The sequence below is a fragment of the Cataglyphis hispanica genome, chromosome 21 (genome assembly GCF_021464435.1).
Source record: "Cataglyphis hispanica isolate Lineage 1 chromosome 21, ULB_Chis1_1.0, whole genome shotgun sequence".
Taxonomy (NCBI): Eukaryota; Metazoa; Arthropoda; class Insecta; order Hymenoptera; family Formicidae; genus Cataglyphis; species Cataglyphis hispanica.
Window position 1 is genome coordinate 3,541,683 of NC_065974.1, and position 14,924 is coordinate 3,556,606.

The window sequence follows — 14,924 nt, forward strand, 5'->3', positions numbered from 1 at the left end:
TGTATATATATGATAGCAAATGAATCGATTCTTCACGCATTCACTTGTAAAGTATTTATTTTATTTATTAAAGTACATATTGTTTTATTCTTTCAATTATTATTAATAAAAAGTTTTTTCAACACTGATCAAGAGAGATCGATGTGAGATCTCGAATATATATGAGAAGCGAATATTGTCGTGGATAGAAAGGCAACTTAATTCTTTTTTGTATTGCTTTTTTTTAAGTACACTGATTATTTGTGTAAATATATAGTAAAAATATAATTATATACATACGATTAATTATTGATATGAAGAAAAATCTGTTGATCGTCGACACTCGGCCGTTGATCGCGAAGATTTTAAACATAAAGTGGGCGCGGGTGACATCTGGTATCCGCGGCATTTTACTAATACAGAGTTCCGAACTCAGCGTCGAATGAGTAATTCGATACATCGGAAAGATTCGACGCGAGAGGCGCGGCATTCATTGGATCACGTCATTCGATGAGTTGATATTCGCGTCATTGGCGTGCTTCAGCGTGCATTGGCGCGCACTGTTGTTGTGTTGCAAGAATTTTAAGAAAGAATCACAAGATAATATATTATAAATTTTCTCGACGACATATATTTTTTCTCGACGTACATTTATCGGTGATCCGCGAGTGGTGGAGGTGAGGAATAAATAGTCTATCAACTGTCAACGAAATCGTATTCGAAAGGGTAGACAGACTGGCGTGTGAGTAGCATTTCGTCATTCTCGCCGAATCCACTGGCAAGCGACCCGTCAATTAAGCATTTTCTGAAGGCTAGAGACGTTTCCCAGTGCAAGGCGATGGTACGATGACCGCTCTCAGGTGTCTCGTATACGCATTCGCCGTGCTGGCAAGTTCATTCGCCTGTAAGTATTTCGGCATGTATAACCGCTATCGCGCAATTTCCTGGCATGACCAAGCCCATTTCGATGTAACATGGCGTGCATGCGAGTAAAGATGCATAACGCTACGTTACACATGCTATGATTGTCCTATATCCTCCGCACGTTGTGGCGAATCTATTGTTATTTTATTTCATAATACAGATTATATATTATAATGTTTTATAATTATTACTTTTTTAATTTCTGTTCTGTATTCTGTTATAAAAAAGCTTATTTTTATATACATATAATTATATATACCATACAATATATTAATATATATATGTAGAGTCTATAATTGACATTTTGTCATAATAAGAAGTGTATCTTTCATTAAAATTCAACTTTAAAAGCATCACATTTTAAACATTTCACTTTATTTCAGTCGTTGAAGTTTAATTATTTGAACAACAACTATGCAAATATATAATTTCATGTCATTACGGGCAGAGCAATCTCAAAAGTTTCATTTTCTGATGGTATATATTTTATTAAGAAAAAACATTTCTTTATAAAAAGATATGATAAAAATAAGCAAATTTTAACAAAATTGCAATCTGTCTTAGATGATGACGAATGCTACATTCCTCTTTTGGACAGAGCTCAAATAACAGCAACATCTTCCTTGCCCGAAAGAGGTCCAAAGAATGCTAGACTAAATGGTAAGGAAACACAAGTATTTTAATTTCAATTCTCTTTTCATGCGTCTTCACAATTATTTTAGACGTGAATTATTGTAAAATTATTTATATATTGCATATAGTTATTATATCAGTAGTAATTTGTTGCTTGCTCTCTATTTCTATGAAATCTATTGTTATCTATATTGTGCACTATATAGTTGCTTCTGTTTGCATTAATAATAGTTCAAATGATTCTGCTACTACTATATATGATATTTTTCAATGAATTCTGATAAGAGTTAAAGAATCTAGTGTCAATGGGCGCTGCCTATCATGATAATTAAACTCAATTATGAGAATTAAGTGAGCCCATATATGCCATCTATGATTCATTGTTGAATCATTTTATACTCATCTCATCTTCATCTTTATTAATAACACTTTGAAGACAAATACTGTAAATGATATAATCTCTTGGATTATAAACAATAAACCAGTATAATAAATTTATATTTGCTTCAGGTGGATCCCCTAGCAAGTAGCCTGGAGACTATCTCAAACGAGATATCTTGCAAAATATTGTTTTTATAATCAGAGATAATTTAAGAATGCACCAATTGTCGTCATAATAGACAAAATAGACAAGAGTACATGGGATGTGCAAACTGATTAAATAATTTGACATTGGTTATGCGTAATACCAATATTTTTAAAATGTCGTCAGCCATTCGGTGGGCATTTAATTGGAAAGAGTGGAACCCGAGTGAGCAAGAGTTTGAATATGCAATTTCTTGTGTACAAAACGATGAAAAGATTAGACTAGAAAAATTTGTATTTCGTAAAGATGTTAGAGCTTCTCTTGTAGGCAGATTATTAATGAGAAAATTTGTAAATGAGTATACAAATCTTCCGTATGACAAAATTGTTTTTACTAGAGATGAACACAACAAGCCGGTATTAAAAGATAATTCGGCTGTTATAAGTTTTAATGTTTCTCATCAAGGATCTTATACGGTTTTAGCAGGCGAGATTAGGGATATAAAATTAGGCGTAGATGTTATGGCGTTAGAATATACTGGGTGCAAAAGTGTCTCCGAATATTTTCGTATAATGAATAGAAATTTCTCGTCAGCTGAATGGAAAGAGATCAAAGGTTTTGCTTCAGAAAAATCTGAAAAGGAACAAATATATATGTTTTGCAGACACTGGGCTTTAAAAGAAAGTTACGTTAAAGCACTTGGTATGGGAATTGTTGTTGATCTAAGGTGTATTGATTTTCGAACCAATTCGGAGTTAAGCGAAGATTCGATCACAACCGATACAGTCTTGTATATCGATGGGATCAAGCAAAAGTGGTTGTTTGAAGAAACTTTACTCGATTCAACACACTGTGTTGCTGTAGCATTGCAAGAGAATGATAATTTGTTACAATTACGTAATACCAAGTTTAAGATAATGCATTTTGATGAACTTATATCACACGCAGTTCCACTTTTTCCATTAGATCCACAGTACACGACTCAATATTTTGCTAAATCTGAAAGACCATAGCTTCATTGATTATTCATAAGATAATATTAATATAAATATTAGTGGAATATTATAGAGAAATATAAAAGAGATAATGTTTTTTAATATATTAATATCAAAAGATGATAATATTCTTTGTATATTAGTTAATTGCAAAATAATAAAGAGTTAAATAATATTTTTCTATTTCTTTTTACTTACCTTCTTATAAACTTTGAACAGCTTATATGTATATATCTCTTTTTATATTTACATTACAATACAGTTAAATTATAAGAAAAGTATATAATATATTTACAACAGCAGAAAAAGAATCTGATTTGTTACAAAGATTTAAAAATTATACAGAATTATATAGAGAAATTATTTTATATGCACAAAAAATTTTCTGTATTTTACTTTATAGTTTAAAAAATTTAAATTTGCAATAATAGTTTCTGGTACATATAAATTAATCTCTGAATATAAAAGCAAGGTACTGTTACAATCAATTCTAATTATATTTGGCTATGTTCTGTCCCCTTACTTGTAAGCGCTCTCTTTCAAATTTACTTTGAGTTGCATGCATGCACAAATGTTGTGGTGTAGGCGGAAACGCATGGACGGCTAGCAGCTCCGATTTCGGTCAGTATTTAATAATCGACCTGGGCCAAGTCATGAACATCACAGGCGTGGCGACTCAGGGCAGATCATTGCAGAACGAATATGTTATGGAATATCGTATTGGCTATGGTACTAACGGCCTCGATTACGTGGATTTCAAGGAAGAAGATGGCCACGCAAAGGTAAACTTGTTCTCGCTATCGTGTTAATTTTTCTAATCTTCATTTTGCTTCTAACGAGGCATGGTGTAATTAATCAATATGCGTGAAATTGCTAATAACACAAGCTCGCTCATGCACGCTTATGTAGACAAATATTATAATAATCTATATGAGAATTATATGTATAGAACAATATATGAGTTTTACATTTTTACAAAACTTTATACTTCACGAATAAAAAATATGTAATCAGGTTTGTACTGGTAAGTACCTTGATGTGCTTTATATAGACTTACACCAGAATGCTTTGCACCAATTATTTTTTCTTTCTCTCGTTTTGATACTTATTTTATTATTTTTTTTAACATCACACATAAATGTATACATTTAAATGCAAAGTGAGATATATTGAAAACAATATCTTACATAATAATTGAGTGCAAAAATTACTTGGAGATACAGTTTTATAATTAAAACAGATTAACTAGCACCAGAGTTACACACAAAATAAACTAAATTCATGATCCTTTAACTATCCCTATATCCGTTTGCTCGCTTTGCTTCCACCTTTCTTCTCTTACACATGGACATGGAGCTGGGCTTTACAGGAGATTCCACGTGGTCACCAGTACTTAGCAGTTACGATCAACATCTTACTATGGAGCTGGGGGACAGATATCAGATACGCAGCATTGCGACGCGAGGGCGGGCTCATACTAATGAATACGTGACAGAATATATTATCCAATATTCTGATGATGGTCAAGCTTGGGCCAGTTATGAAAGCCAGGATGGTGTAGATGAGGTATTAACATCAAGGATCGAGCCTAAAATTCTTCTATTTACATATATAGAGAAATATAGTTTATAAACATTGTATTTGGAACATATATTTTTTTTCATTATAATATTATTAAATCATAATATGAAGTTATTTTTTTATTTAGTATATTTAAAAACTTTTCTAGACACATATATCGTGCGATTTTTAAGCAGATGCACGATAAATTTAATTTCTTTTTATCCTTCTATACACTTTGATAACAATATATTATAAAATTTCTTAATTATTTCTCTTTTCGTAGAAATACTGTGAAATATTACATTAACGAAATTCTGCTGTATAAAAACCTTTCATGTTTTGAAAGATACTGTTTGGAATCTTCTGTTTTAATCATTGCTCTTGGGATTAAAGAATTTAAGATTGTTACAGTGTCATTATGATAATCGAGAAGAATAATTCTTATGTTAGAATCATAAACAGAGCGTATCCTGTGCTTTTGTATTGCTAAAAAATTTTTTTTTTTTTTTTAATATCGGAGTAGTAGAATAAATTTCGTATATTTTATATTCGAAATTTATTATACTACTGCTATATTCAAAAGAAAAATTTCAATAATAAAGCTATTGATGAATGATTTTAACATCCAAACAGAAAAGTTATAGATATAAAATGTATGAAATTTTATGAAAAAGCATCAAAAAATATTTTGCTTCTCGAGAATTTTAACGACATTATATCTATAGCTTTTGTGGGATTATTACATATTTATTTTTGCGTCTCTTATCACTAACAGTCTAGCTATACTAACTTACATGTTTGTGCAATTAATATTGATTACGAGGGGATATTTATCGCATTTTTTTAAAATTGGGAGATAAAAATTATTCAATAATCATTGTTTTAATGTTTGAGCATGTTATATGTAATATGCAACCAAATTAAGGAGCCATCAAAACAATTTGATAATTCTTCTAATATATAGGCTTTTCAAACTGATCTTGAGTGTTCCTGAATAACATATAAATTTAAGAAATTAACTTTAATAGTTCTTTGTACAGTTACACTTTTTTATTAGGATTTATACTTTTATCTTACAGCATGCATGCAATTTATTTATATTCTGCATTATTGTCGCGGTATTAATTATTATTGGCACTTTAATTATAATTGGCACTTTAATAACGAAACGGAAAATATTAATTTAGTAATAATAGAATAGTATCATTGAAATGTTTTTTTTTTTTTTTTTAATTTTCTTTCTCTCTACAGATGTTTAAAGGTAATGTAGATGGGGATAGTATAAAGCTTAATAAATTTGAGGTACCGATAATCGCGCAATGGATAAGAATAAATCCGACACGATGGCGGGACAGGATATCCCTGAGAGTTGAACTCTACGGATGCGATTACGGTACGAAATAATGATTATACGTACCAATCTTTTAAATATGCGATTTAAAAAAGACGATAAATCTAAATCATGTTATTTCAGTGTCTGATGTTGTCGCCTTTAACGGAACGTCTCTTATACGGCTGGATCTATTAAGAGAACCTATCGAAACCGATAGACATTTTATACGTTTCCGCTTTAAAACAAATAATGCCGATGGTGTATTAATGTATTCTCGTGGTACGCAAGGTGATTATATAGCCTTGCAATTACGAGACAATAGAATGTTGCTTAATATCGATCTTGGATCCGGTATTATGACGAGTCTGTCGGTTGGCAGTCTTTTAGACGATAATATGTGGCACGATGTCTTAATCTCGCGTAATAGAAAAAATATTTCCTTCTCTGTCGATAGAATATTAATCAAAGGTAGAATAAAAGGAGAATTTCATCGTTTGGATTTAAATAGAGAAGTAAGTAATATTTTTTAAACAAATGTAAAATATTTCAAATATTTACATTAGGTAGACACTTGAATTGAATCAAATCTCTTTTTTTTTAGCTTTATATTGGTGGTGTGCCCAACAAGCAAGATGGTTTGGTGGTGAACCAGAATTTTACTGGTTGCATAGAAAATTTTTTTTTGAATTCGACGAATATAATTCACGAGATGAAGGAGACGGACATCGTAGATGAGAATCTGAGATATCATAAAATCAATACACTTTATAGTTGTCCGGAACCTCCGGTGATACCTGTTACATTTTTAACTCCTGGATCTTTCGCTAGACTAAAAGGTTATGAGGGTGTACCATCTCTTAACGTTTCTCTTGCATTTCGAACTTACGAAGAGAAAGGAATAATTCTTTACCATCGATTTACGACTCCGGGTTATGTTAAGGTTGTCTTCATCTTCATGAATCTTAAAACAAAGTTGTATTAGTAAATGCAATTAAATTTATTTTTGTTGCGCAGCTATACCTGGAAGAGGGTAAATTGAAGGTCGACATAAAGACAAAAGATAATCCATTTGCCACTCTAGATAACTTTTACGAAAAATTCAACGACGGAAAGTGGCATCAAATAATTTTGACAATAGCGAAAAATTCTCTCATCTTAAATGTTGATGGGCGGCCAATGAAAACGGAGCGTCTTCTTGATATGTTAACTGGATCGTTTTATTTGATTGGCGGTATGACCGGCGCTGGGAGCAATAATGGTTTCGTTGGTTGTATGAGGATGATAAGTATTGACGGAAATTATAAATTGCCGACCGACTGGAAGGAGGAAGAGTACTGTTGTAAGAACGAGGTCATTTTCGACACTTGTCAAATGGTAGATCGTTGTAATCCCAATCCTTGCAAACACTCTGGTGTTTGTCGTCAAAATTCTGACGAATTCTTTTGCGATTGTGCCAATACTGGATACGTGGGCGCCGTTTGTCACACCTGTAAGTATCCGTTTTGTTAACATATAATATATTTTTTTACTAAAATTAATATTACAATTCTAAACAGCATTAAATCCTTTATCGTGCGAGGCATATAAGAATATGAATGCGGTAAATCAGCGTGCAGAAATTAAAATTGATGTGGATGGAAGCGGACCCTTGAAGCCATTCCCAGTCACTTGCGAATTCTTCACTAATGGACGCGTAATGACAGTCTTACGTCACAGTAATGAGTATTTAACTCCCGTCGATGGATTTGAGGAGCCTGGCAGTTTTATACAGGATATTAATTACGATGCTGATTTTGATCAAATAGAAGCTTTATTAAATCGATCTTTAAGCTGCAGACAAAGGATAAATTATGGATGCAAACATTCCAAGTTATTTAACTCCCCAGGTATTTATATATTTAAATATCTTGCGTATTATACCTCCACTTATATTAATTTTTGGGATTATATTTTCAGTTCCTCAGGGTGATTACTTTAGACCAAACTCGTGGTGGGTAAGTCGGAATAATCAAAAGATGGATTATTGGGGCGGTGCGTTGCCTGGGTCGCGAAAGTGCGAGTGTGGTATACTTGGAAACTGTGCGGATCCTACTAAGTGGTGCAATTGTGATGCTGGATTGGAAGGATGGTTGGAAGATGGTGGGGATATTACGGAAAAAGAATATCTTCCCGTTAAACAATTACGGTTCGGCGATACGGGTACACCGCTCGACGAAAAGGAGGGTCGTTATACGTTAGGCCCGCTTATTTGCGAGGGTGACGGTAAGTTTATCAACTATTTTTTTCCATTTCACAATAGATATATAAAGTATAACGGATATCAATAAAATTCATTATTAAATTAATTTTCGATGGCATGATATAATGTTATCTCTCATTCCGTCATCTTACATTGACAGACTTATTTAAGAATGTAGTCACATTTCGCATTGTGGATGCTACCATCAATCTACCGACATTTGATATTGGACACAGTGGCGATATTTACTTTGAATTCAAAACTACTATCGAAGACGCTGTGATAATTCACAGCAAAGGACCTACCGATTACATTAAGGTTTCTATAAACACTGGAAATCAGATACATTTTCAGTATGTGGCTGGTGGCGGGCCGCTTACTGTGAGCGTGCAAACATCTTACAAGTTGGCCGATAATCAATGGCATTCCGTATCGGTGGAAAGAAATCGAAAGGAAGCCCGAATTGTCATCGACGGAGCACTGAAGAACGAAGTGCGAGAACCACCAGGTCCTGTACGAGCGCTTCATCTTACCTCGGATCTTGTGGTGGGAGCCGCCACTGATTACAGAGACGGATTTGTCGGTTGCATAAGAGCACTGCTTCTCAACGGTCAATTGCAAGATTTGAGAAGTTATGCCCGGCACGGATTGTACGGCGTTACCGAAGGTTGTACGGGTAGATGTGAGAGTAATCCTTGTCTCAATAATGGCACGTGTCATGAAAAATATGACGGATATTGGTGCGACTGTCGATGGACCGCGTTTAAAGGATCTATCTGTGCGGATGGTAAATACAAAAGATATTTGAGTACAGAATTGGATCTATATTAGACGATTTATTAATCTTGTTTGTATTGGTTATTTTCAGAAATTGGTGTGAACATGCGACCTAGTTCGATGATAAAATACGATTTCATGGGCAGCTGGCGTTCCACTATCGCTGAAAAAATACGCGTCGGTTTCACGACAACAAATCCAAAAGGATTTTTACTTGGCCTCTTTTCTAACATCTCGGGAGAATATATGACTATAATGATCTCAAACAGCGGACATTTACGCGTGGTATTCGACTTTGGTTTCGAGCGGCAAGAGGTCATATTTCCATACAAGCATTTTGGTTTGGGACAATATCATGATATCAGAATCGGCCGGAAAAATTCAGGCGCGACTCTGATAATGCAGGTTGACAATTACGAACCGAGAGAGTTCAATTTTAACATAAAGGATTCCGCGGACGCGCAGTTCAACAATATCCAATACATGTACATCGGCAAAAATGAGTCTATGACAGAGGGATTTGCGGGTTGCATATCGAGAGTCGAATTCGATGATATATATCCGTTAAAGCTACTCTTCCAAGAGAATGGACCCGTCAACGTACGCTCGCTCGGTACTCCATTGACCGAAGACTTTTGCGGAGTCGAGCCAATCACGCATCCGCCATATATCCTCGAGACGCGGCCGCCGCTACAACTGGACGAGGACAAAGTGAGAGCCGCGTACAACGAGACTGACACAGCTATTTTAGGAAGCGTACTAGCAGTTATTCTGATCGCGCTCGTGATTATGGCAATCCTCATAGGTAGATATATGTCCAGACATAAAGGCGAATATTTGACACAAGAGGACAAAGGTGCTGAGATAGCCCTGGATCCGGATTCAGCAGTTGTACATTCTGCTACTGGTCATCAAGTTCAGAAGAAAAAAGAATGGTTCATCTAAAATGTGCTGAAATGCATCACAAATATGTAAGTGCTGGAAAAAAGTACACATTAACTTAATCTAAAATATTATATATTTCGATAAGGGCAATGATTCTTTTGCTCTGTTCAACTGTTATCTCTTCACGTTTTAATTTTGTGTCAGAGACGTACCCCAATACACGCATAGCCTGACAGAAACCAAAAAAGAGCTGGCCAACTTAGAAAAATAAACATTTATGAATTCCTCCATAAGACTCGTAACAACTTAATTGAATTCAATTATAGTTTTGATGAGATATATATTAATTATAGTGTTTGTAAAAATAACTTTAATGTTATTTCTATTTAAAATATGGATAATCTATCAAAGATTACTTTTATGTTTGACATATCGATATTGCTCTGTAAGGCAATGGAACATTGTTTGTCCTATAAGGGGTTTAATAAATACCAAAGAAAAATGTGTCGCTATTTTCAATATAATTTTTGTTATAATTAAAACAAATTGTGTTATGCTGTACTATTTTGTGTACATTTAGTAATAGAAAAAATAACATTAAAATTAAACTTCATAGAATTAAATCCGAATTATGGCCAACTTTTAGGATTCTGTCTCATTATGCGGCGTTCAGAAATCATTAGTATCATTCCATATTGTTTCTTTACGCATTTCTTGCAATTCTTTACGATGTAATATGACTGCCAAAATCTCAATTTTTCATCAATTTTTTTTCTCATCAGTTACCAGTTTCAAAAAATAATTATGGATAGGAAAAGAACGATTTTCTTGCGTTACGTGCCAATGAGAAAAAGAGAGAAATTTTAATTGATTCTATAATATATAATTTTACTGGAATGTGTGTATTTTACACATTCCAATTTATATGTTTTTATGATCGGGCATAAAAGAGAGTTGTATGTAACATAAATAGATTCTACATGTACAAATGTCTCTATTTTATAAAGGTAGATTACTTACATTTATAAATAAATATATATATTTTGTTCTTTCTTTTTTCTCATAACAATTCACAGTATTAGTTGTAATATTTACCGTCCAAAGTGCGTTTAACACTTTTTTTTTTAGTGATTTTATTTTTTCACTCGTTTATATGATTATATTTTACAGATTATATTTTACTTTCTTTTATATATAGGTCTGCAAAAACTCATTGTAATAATTTAAAATTAACATAGCTCTAAGGAGATAGTAATTATAATAGTTAAATAACAAAAACAAAAAACAATAATGATAATATAATATAATAATTATATATATACTAAGCATTGCTAATGTAATACACCATGAAAGTGTACATAAGTCATTTTTATACAAACAGCATACTCGTGTTATTTTTTGCTACGCTATTAAATCGATATCTTTTGTACAACGATTGCTAAACAGATCTGGAAGCAACAAAGATGCATTCAACATTTCTGTACGAGCATATCGCTAATATGATATTCAGGTTTTGAAAAGAACTATAATTTCAATGACACAATATATCTTTTTTTATATAAGCGTATAAAAGGGAATGAAATCGATTAAAATAAATTATCTATGACGTTCTGTATTTTCTTTGCGTTTTTTAAATATATTTTTAAATACGCATTTAAGTTTAAAAAGAAAATTTATAAATTTGTTCAAAGAAATAATATATTCGCAATTTATCCTAAATGATCTCCAACTATAATATTTAGCTTCGATATTACTTACCCACATTAATGATGCGTAATTACTTACGGCAGATTTATATACAGATTCGTCTCGCCGAACGCTGCTGCATATAGAATGTGAAACATAATTATAATTTTTGCCTTCTGTATATTACCAGTTGTGTGCTGTAAAAATTCTCACATATTATCTTATGAATATATTTCGTAAAAAATTCTAAATCGGCACAAGCCTACGGAAATTGAGTAAAGTAATGCCGGGCGAGTGAAATTTTAGGCACGTAAGCTGTATTTACACGTGTACTTGTCAAAAACAACTCGTCGAAATTTAAACATTAAAATACAATAACCTTCGTAAAAGAATTCGCTACCTCCAAAGCGCAATGTTGACTTTTATCTCGCGTTTACGCGATATATGTCCTTTCGATATCTAACACTTTTGTCTTTCTAATTTATACTTAGAGAAGATAATATAGTTAGAGCAATCTCTCTATAAATATACATACAAATGTCTCTTGTCCTTAATAAGTAAAGAATCTCAATACGTATTTTAATAAAAAGTGTCTATTTTTAATATCACTCATGTTCCAAATTGCTCTGTTATGTTTCCAACATATATCATAATTATAACGCAACCATATCTAAATTTCGTGTTTTATTCTCTCATGTGCCAGTCTTGCATCTGACATTTTCGATTTTCTATCCCATACGATCATCAATTGCGGCCACGCAAGTCATACATAGAATATCAAATCCGAGAAGTCGATCCGAAAAATCGTTTGTAACTTTCTCAGAAATTGTATATTGAAATTTAAAATAAGAAATTTGCAACAACGAATTATTTTGGGACAAATCAATTGTCATCACTTCCAACAAAATTTAAGTAACAAATTAAATATTTAATTTATTTGAAAATTGTCCGCGCAAATCGATAGAGATAGCGATTTCTCTCAAGTATATGTTGTGCTTTCTTCAAACACGTTTTGTATTATACCGAGATAAATTTCGTCAATGTTTTCTTTTGCCGAATTAAATGAACGTTAAAGTGTGTAAAGATTTTGTACCAGTTCGTCTTTGATGAAAGGATTCATCCGCAGAAAGAAATATTACGATACAACATATTCCAAGCACCGCACTCGAGCAGTAATTAATTGCGCTCGATTAATAATATCTAACGCGGTACGAAAAGACGAAATTATTTCCTCGTTGTCTAACGATATATAGTTTGTTCCCCATGCATTTTAAATGACGAATATCCTTGAAATTAATGATGCTATTAAAAATGTTTCAGACAAAAATTGTATAGTTTTGAGAAAAACTTATATCTTCCAGATTATTCTGATGTTAAGTTTTGTATGAATGAAAGTGATATGAAAAAATAAACCTTGTTTTTTTTCTAATGGAACTACTTTTGTATGCATTAATTGATACAATTTTTATGTTAATCTGAAGTATTTTTTGATATTATTAATAATTATAAAGATATTCGCGTGCATCATTTAAAATGGGACTTCCTATATATATAATAAATCGCGAATCCCTTAACATATTGCGATCTTTTTGAGCGTCGCGTCAAATTACTTCGAACACGCACGGTGAACACGCATGAGTTTCGGTTGGCTTCATGCTTTATATACGCAGATACCTCTGAGAGAAGTCAACATATATATAATAATTTATTCATTATATTACAATAAATCGTTCTACACATAATGGAGAAGAGAGCGATTGTTACAGCGCGGTCGACGCATCGGGACGTGCGGCGCGGGGTCGAGAGAAAGGATCAGCGAGAGATTGAACTTTCTCCCGGTCCCGAACGACGAAACGAGGATTGCTCGCCGACGATCGCGATAGCGACGAGATAACGTATCACTGATATGCACTGAGGGAGAGGACTTTGGGTTTAATTACAGTTGCTTAAGTACACGCATTCCGCGTACGGGCGGTACAATCTACGAGTGGGGCCACTAGGACGCCGAGGTGTACCAGCCGTTTGCCGTCGATTTGTTGCCTGGATGGTAGATGTGGAAACCGGCGCTACCGGCCGGATGATGATAGAATTGTGGCTGCTCCGTCAGACCCGCCGAGGCATACGCCGCTGCGGCGTCTAAGGCACTCGGATGAACAGTGGCCGAGTACACCTGTGGTTTCAAAGGTAATGGCTGGGCTGGTTCGTATTGGTGACGGAGAACTGGATCCGTATACGCTGACGAACTCTCATAGCTGTTTATCACGTTCACGGAATGTAGCTGTTGCTGCTGTTGCTGTTGCTGCTGCTGCTGCTGCTGCTGTTGCTGTTTGTCCCGTGGCGACACCGACGATGGCGGCGTCATCGCCGAATGATAATCCACTGGGTAGCCAGCGGTGGCGGACGTATATGACGAAACGAGACTGGTAAAAGCGTCGGCGCAGCTAGTACCGTTGGATCCTTTTTGATTGTGCGCGGCAAGCACGAATTGGTGTTCACCGTACGTACTGGAGCCTTCGGAGCCCGGTGGTGTAGGTAGCGGTCCGTTAGGGGCTGTCTCGCCAGGATAATAGATACCGGTCGACACGGGCGTTCGCGTACCACCGCTTGACGTTATTCCGTGCACATTAGCGCGTATCACGCTTTCCCGATTGGCCGCATAGAGCTGCCTAAGAAGTGCGGAGGCAGGTAAGGGCGCGGCGGCGGCCGCCGCCGCCGCTGATTGCTGCGGACTCAGGTGGCCTAGGTGATGATGCGCACCAATCCATTGTATCGTGCTACGTTGCTGCTGCTGTTTCAGCAATGCGTCCGTACTAAAATCTGTCGGTTGATGGTGAAGAGTCGCCGGTGAATTCGATTTGTTCAATGAACTACCCGGTAGATGCTTCGACATAGCCTGCTCCAGATCCTTCACCGAGGTTCCCGAGGTATTCTCGGCCCCATTGTCTAACCTGCCGCTGTCGGTGCGACGAGATTTTGGGCTAGTCGAGCAGAGGGTCTGCTCAGTCGTCGAAATCGAGTGCGTGGACGTCGCGCTAGGACTGAGAGTCCGAGTCGCCCTCTCGCTGTTTGACTCTTTAACCGTCGCTTCCTCCTCGTCCTCCTCCTCCTCCTCGTTAGAGCTGCTGTCGTCGTCTTGAATTTTCCGCTTGTGACCGCGTAATCTCACCACAAGCGTGCTAATATTCCCGACGGCTGTCTGCGATGACTCCTGTTGCTGCAATTGGGCTATATTGTCGTGATGCCGGCTACCACGCTTCTCGCTTTCCGACGCGTGGCTCTCCTCTCGCTCCTCGGGTGGCGATCGATGTGATTGCTCCTGATGCTGATTCGTAGGGCCGCCTCGACTACGACCCTCTGAAATCGAAAGTCGCAACGAATATCGCT

At 35.2% G+C, this 14,924-nt stretch overlaps 3 protein-coding genes across 5 annotated transcripts in view; 2 read left to right on the top strand and 1 right to left on the bottom strand.

Annotated features, from left to right (window-relative positions):
- The first annotated feature begins 482 nt into the window (after positions 1-482).
- LOC126857508 (neurexin-4) lies at positions 483-11,145 on the top strand. Of its 3 annotated transcripts, none has more exons than XM_050606985.1 (11): positions 483-883; positions 1,468-1,563; positions 3,643-3,839; positions 5,872-6,013; positions 6,095-6,465; positions 6,555-6,893; positions 6,968-7,442; positions 7,510-7,839; positions 7,910-8,215; positions 8,353-8,979; positions 9,061-11,145. In XM_050606985.1, the coding sequence occupies exons 1-11, from the start codon at positions 826-828 to the stop codon at positions 9,912-9,914; spliced, it is 3,795 nt and encodes a 1,264-aa protein (XP_050462942.1). In that variant the 5' UTR covers positions 483-825; the 3' UTR covers positions 9,915-11,145. The 3 variants fall into 3 exon arrangements, with proteins under 3 accessions (XP_050462942.1, XP_050462943.1, XP_050462945.1); XM_050606986.1 differs by lacking the exon at positions 3,643-3,839 and adding an exon at positions 4,427-4,623; XM_050606988.1 differs by lacking the exons at positions 483-883; positions 1,468-1,563 and adding an exon at positions 4,427-4,623 and having other exon boundaries at positions 3,702-3,839.
- LOC126857528 (L-aminoadipate-semialdehyde dehydrogenase-phosphopantetheinyl transferase) lies at positions 831-3,225 on the top strand. The gene is made up of 3 exons (XM_050607036.1): positions 831-883; positions 1,468-1,563; positions 2,047-3,225. The coding sequence occupies exon 3, from the start codon at positions 2,215-2,217 to the stop codon at positions 3,073-3,075; it is 861 nt and encodes a 286-aa protein (XP_050462993.1). The 5' UTR covers positions 831-883; positions 1,468-1,563; positions 2,047-2,214; the 3' UTR covers positions 3,076-3,225.
- The window catches only part of LOC126857505 (uncharacterized), a 127,131-nt gene continuing 122,548 nt past the window's right edge, over positions 10,342-14,924 (bottom strand). Inside the window, exon 35 of the mRNA XM_050606973.1 lies at positions 10,342-14,894. Within this exon, the coding sequence (XP_050462930.1) occupies positions 13,537-14,894 (1,358 nt within the window). The 3' untranslated portion in view covers positions 10,342-13,536. The remainder of the gene's footprint in view (positions 14,895-14,924) is intronic.

What these genes read in the sequence shown, in the direction of transcription:
- LOC126857528 (XM_050607036.1), top strand. Translation starts at nt 2,215, where the DNA reads ATGCGTAATACCAATATTTTTAAAATGTCGTCAGCCATTCGGTGGGCA.
- LOC126857508 (XM_050606985.1), top strand. Translation starts at nt 826, where the DNA reads ATGACCGCTCTCAGGTGTCTCGTATACGCATTCGCCGTGCTGGCAAGT. An exon ending in ACTCTACGGATGCGATTACG is followed by an intron (nt 6,014 to 6,094) that starts GTACGAAATAAT and finishes ATGTTATTTCAG; the next exon opens with TGTCTGATGTTGTCGCCTTT. An exon ending in CAAGTTATTTAACTCCCCAG is followed by an intron (nt 7,840 to 7,909) that starts GTATTTATATAT and finishes TTATATTTTCAG; the next exon opens with TTCCTCAGGGTGATTACTTT.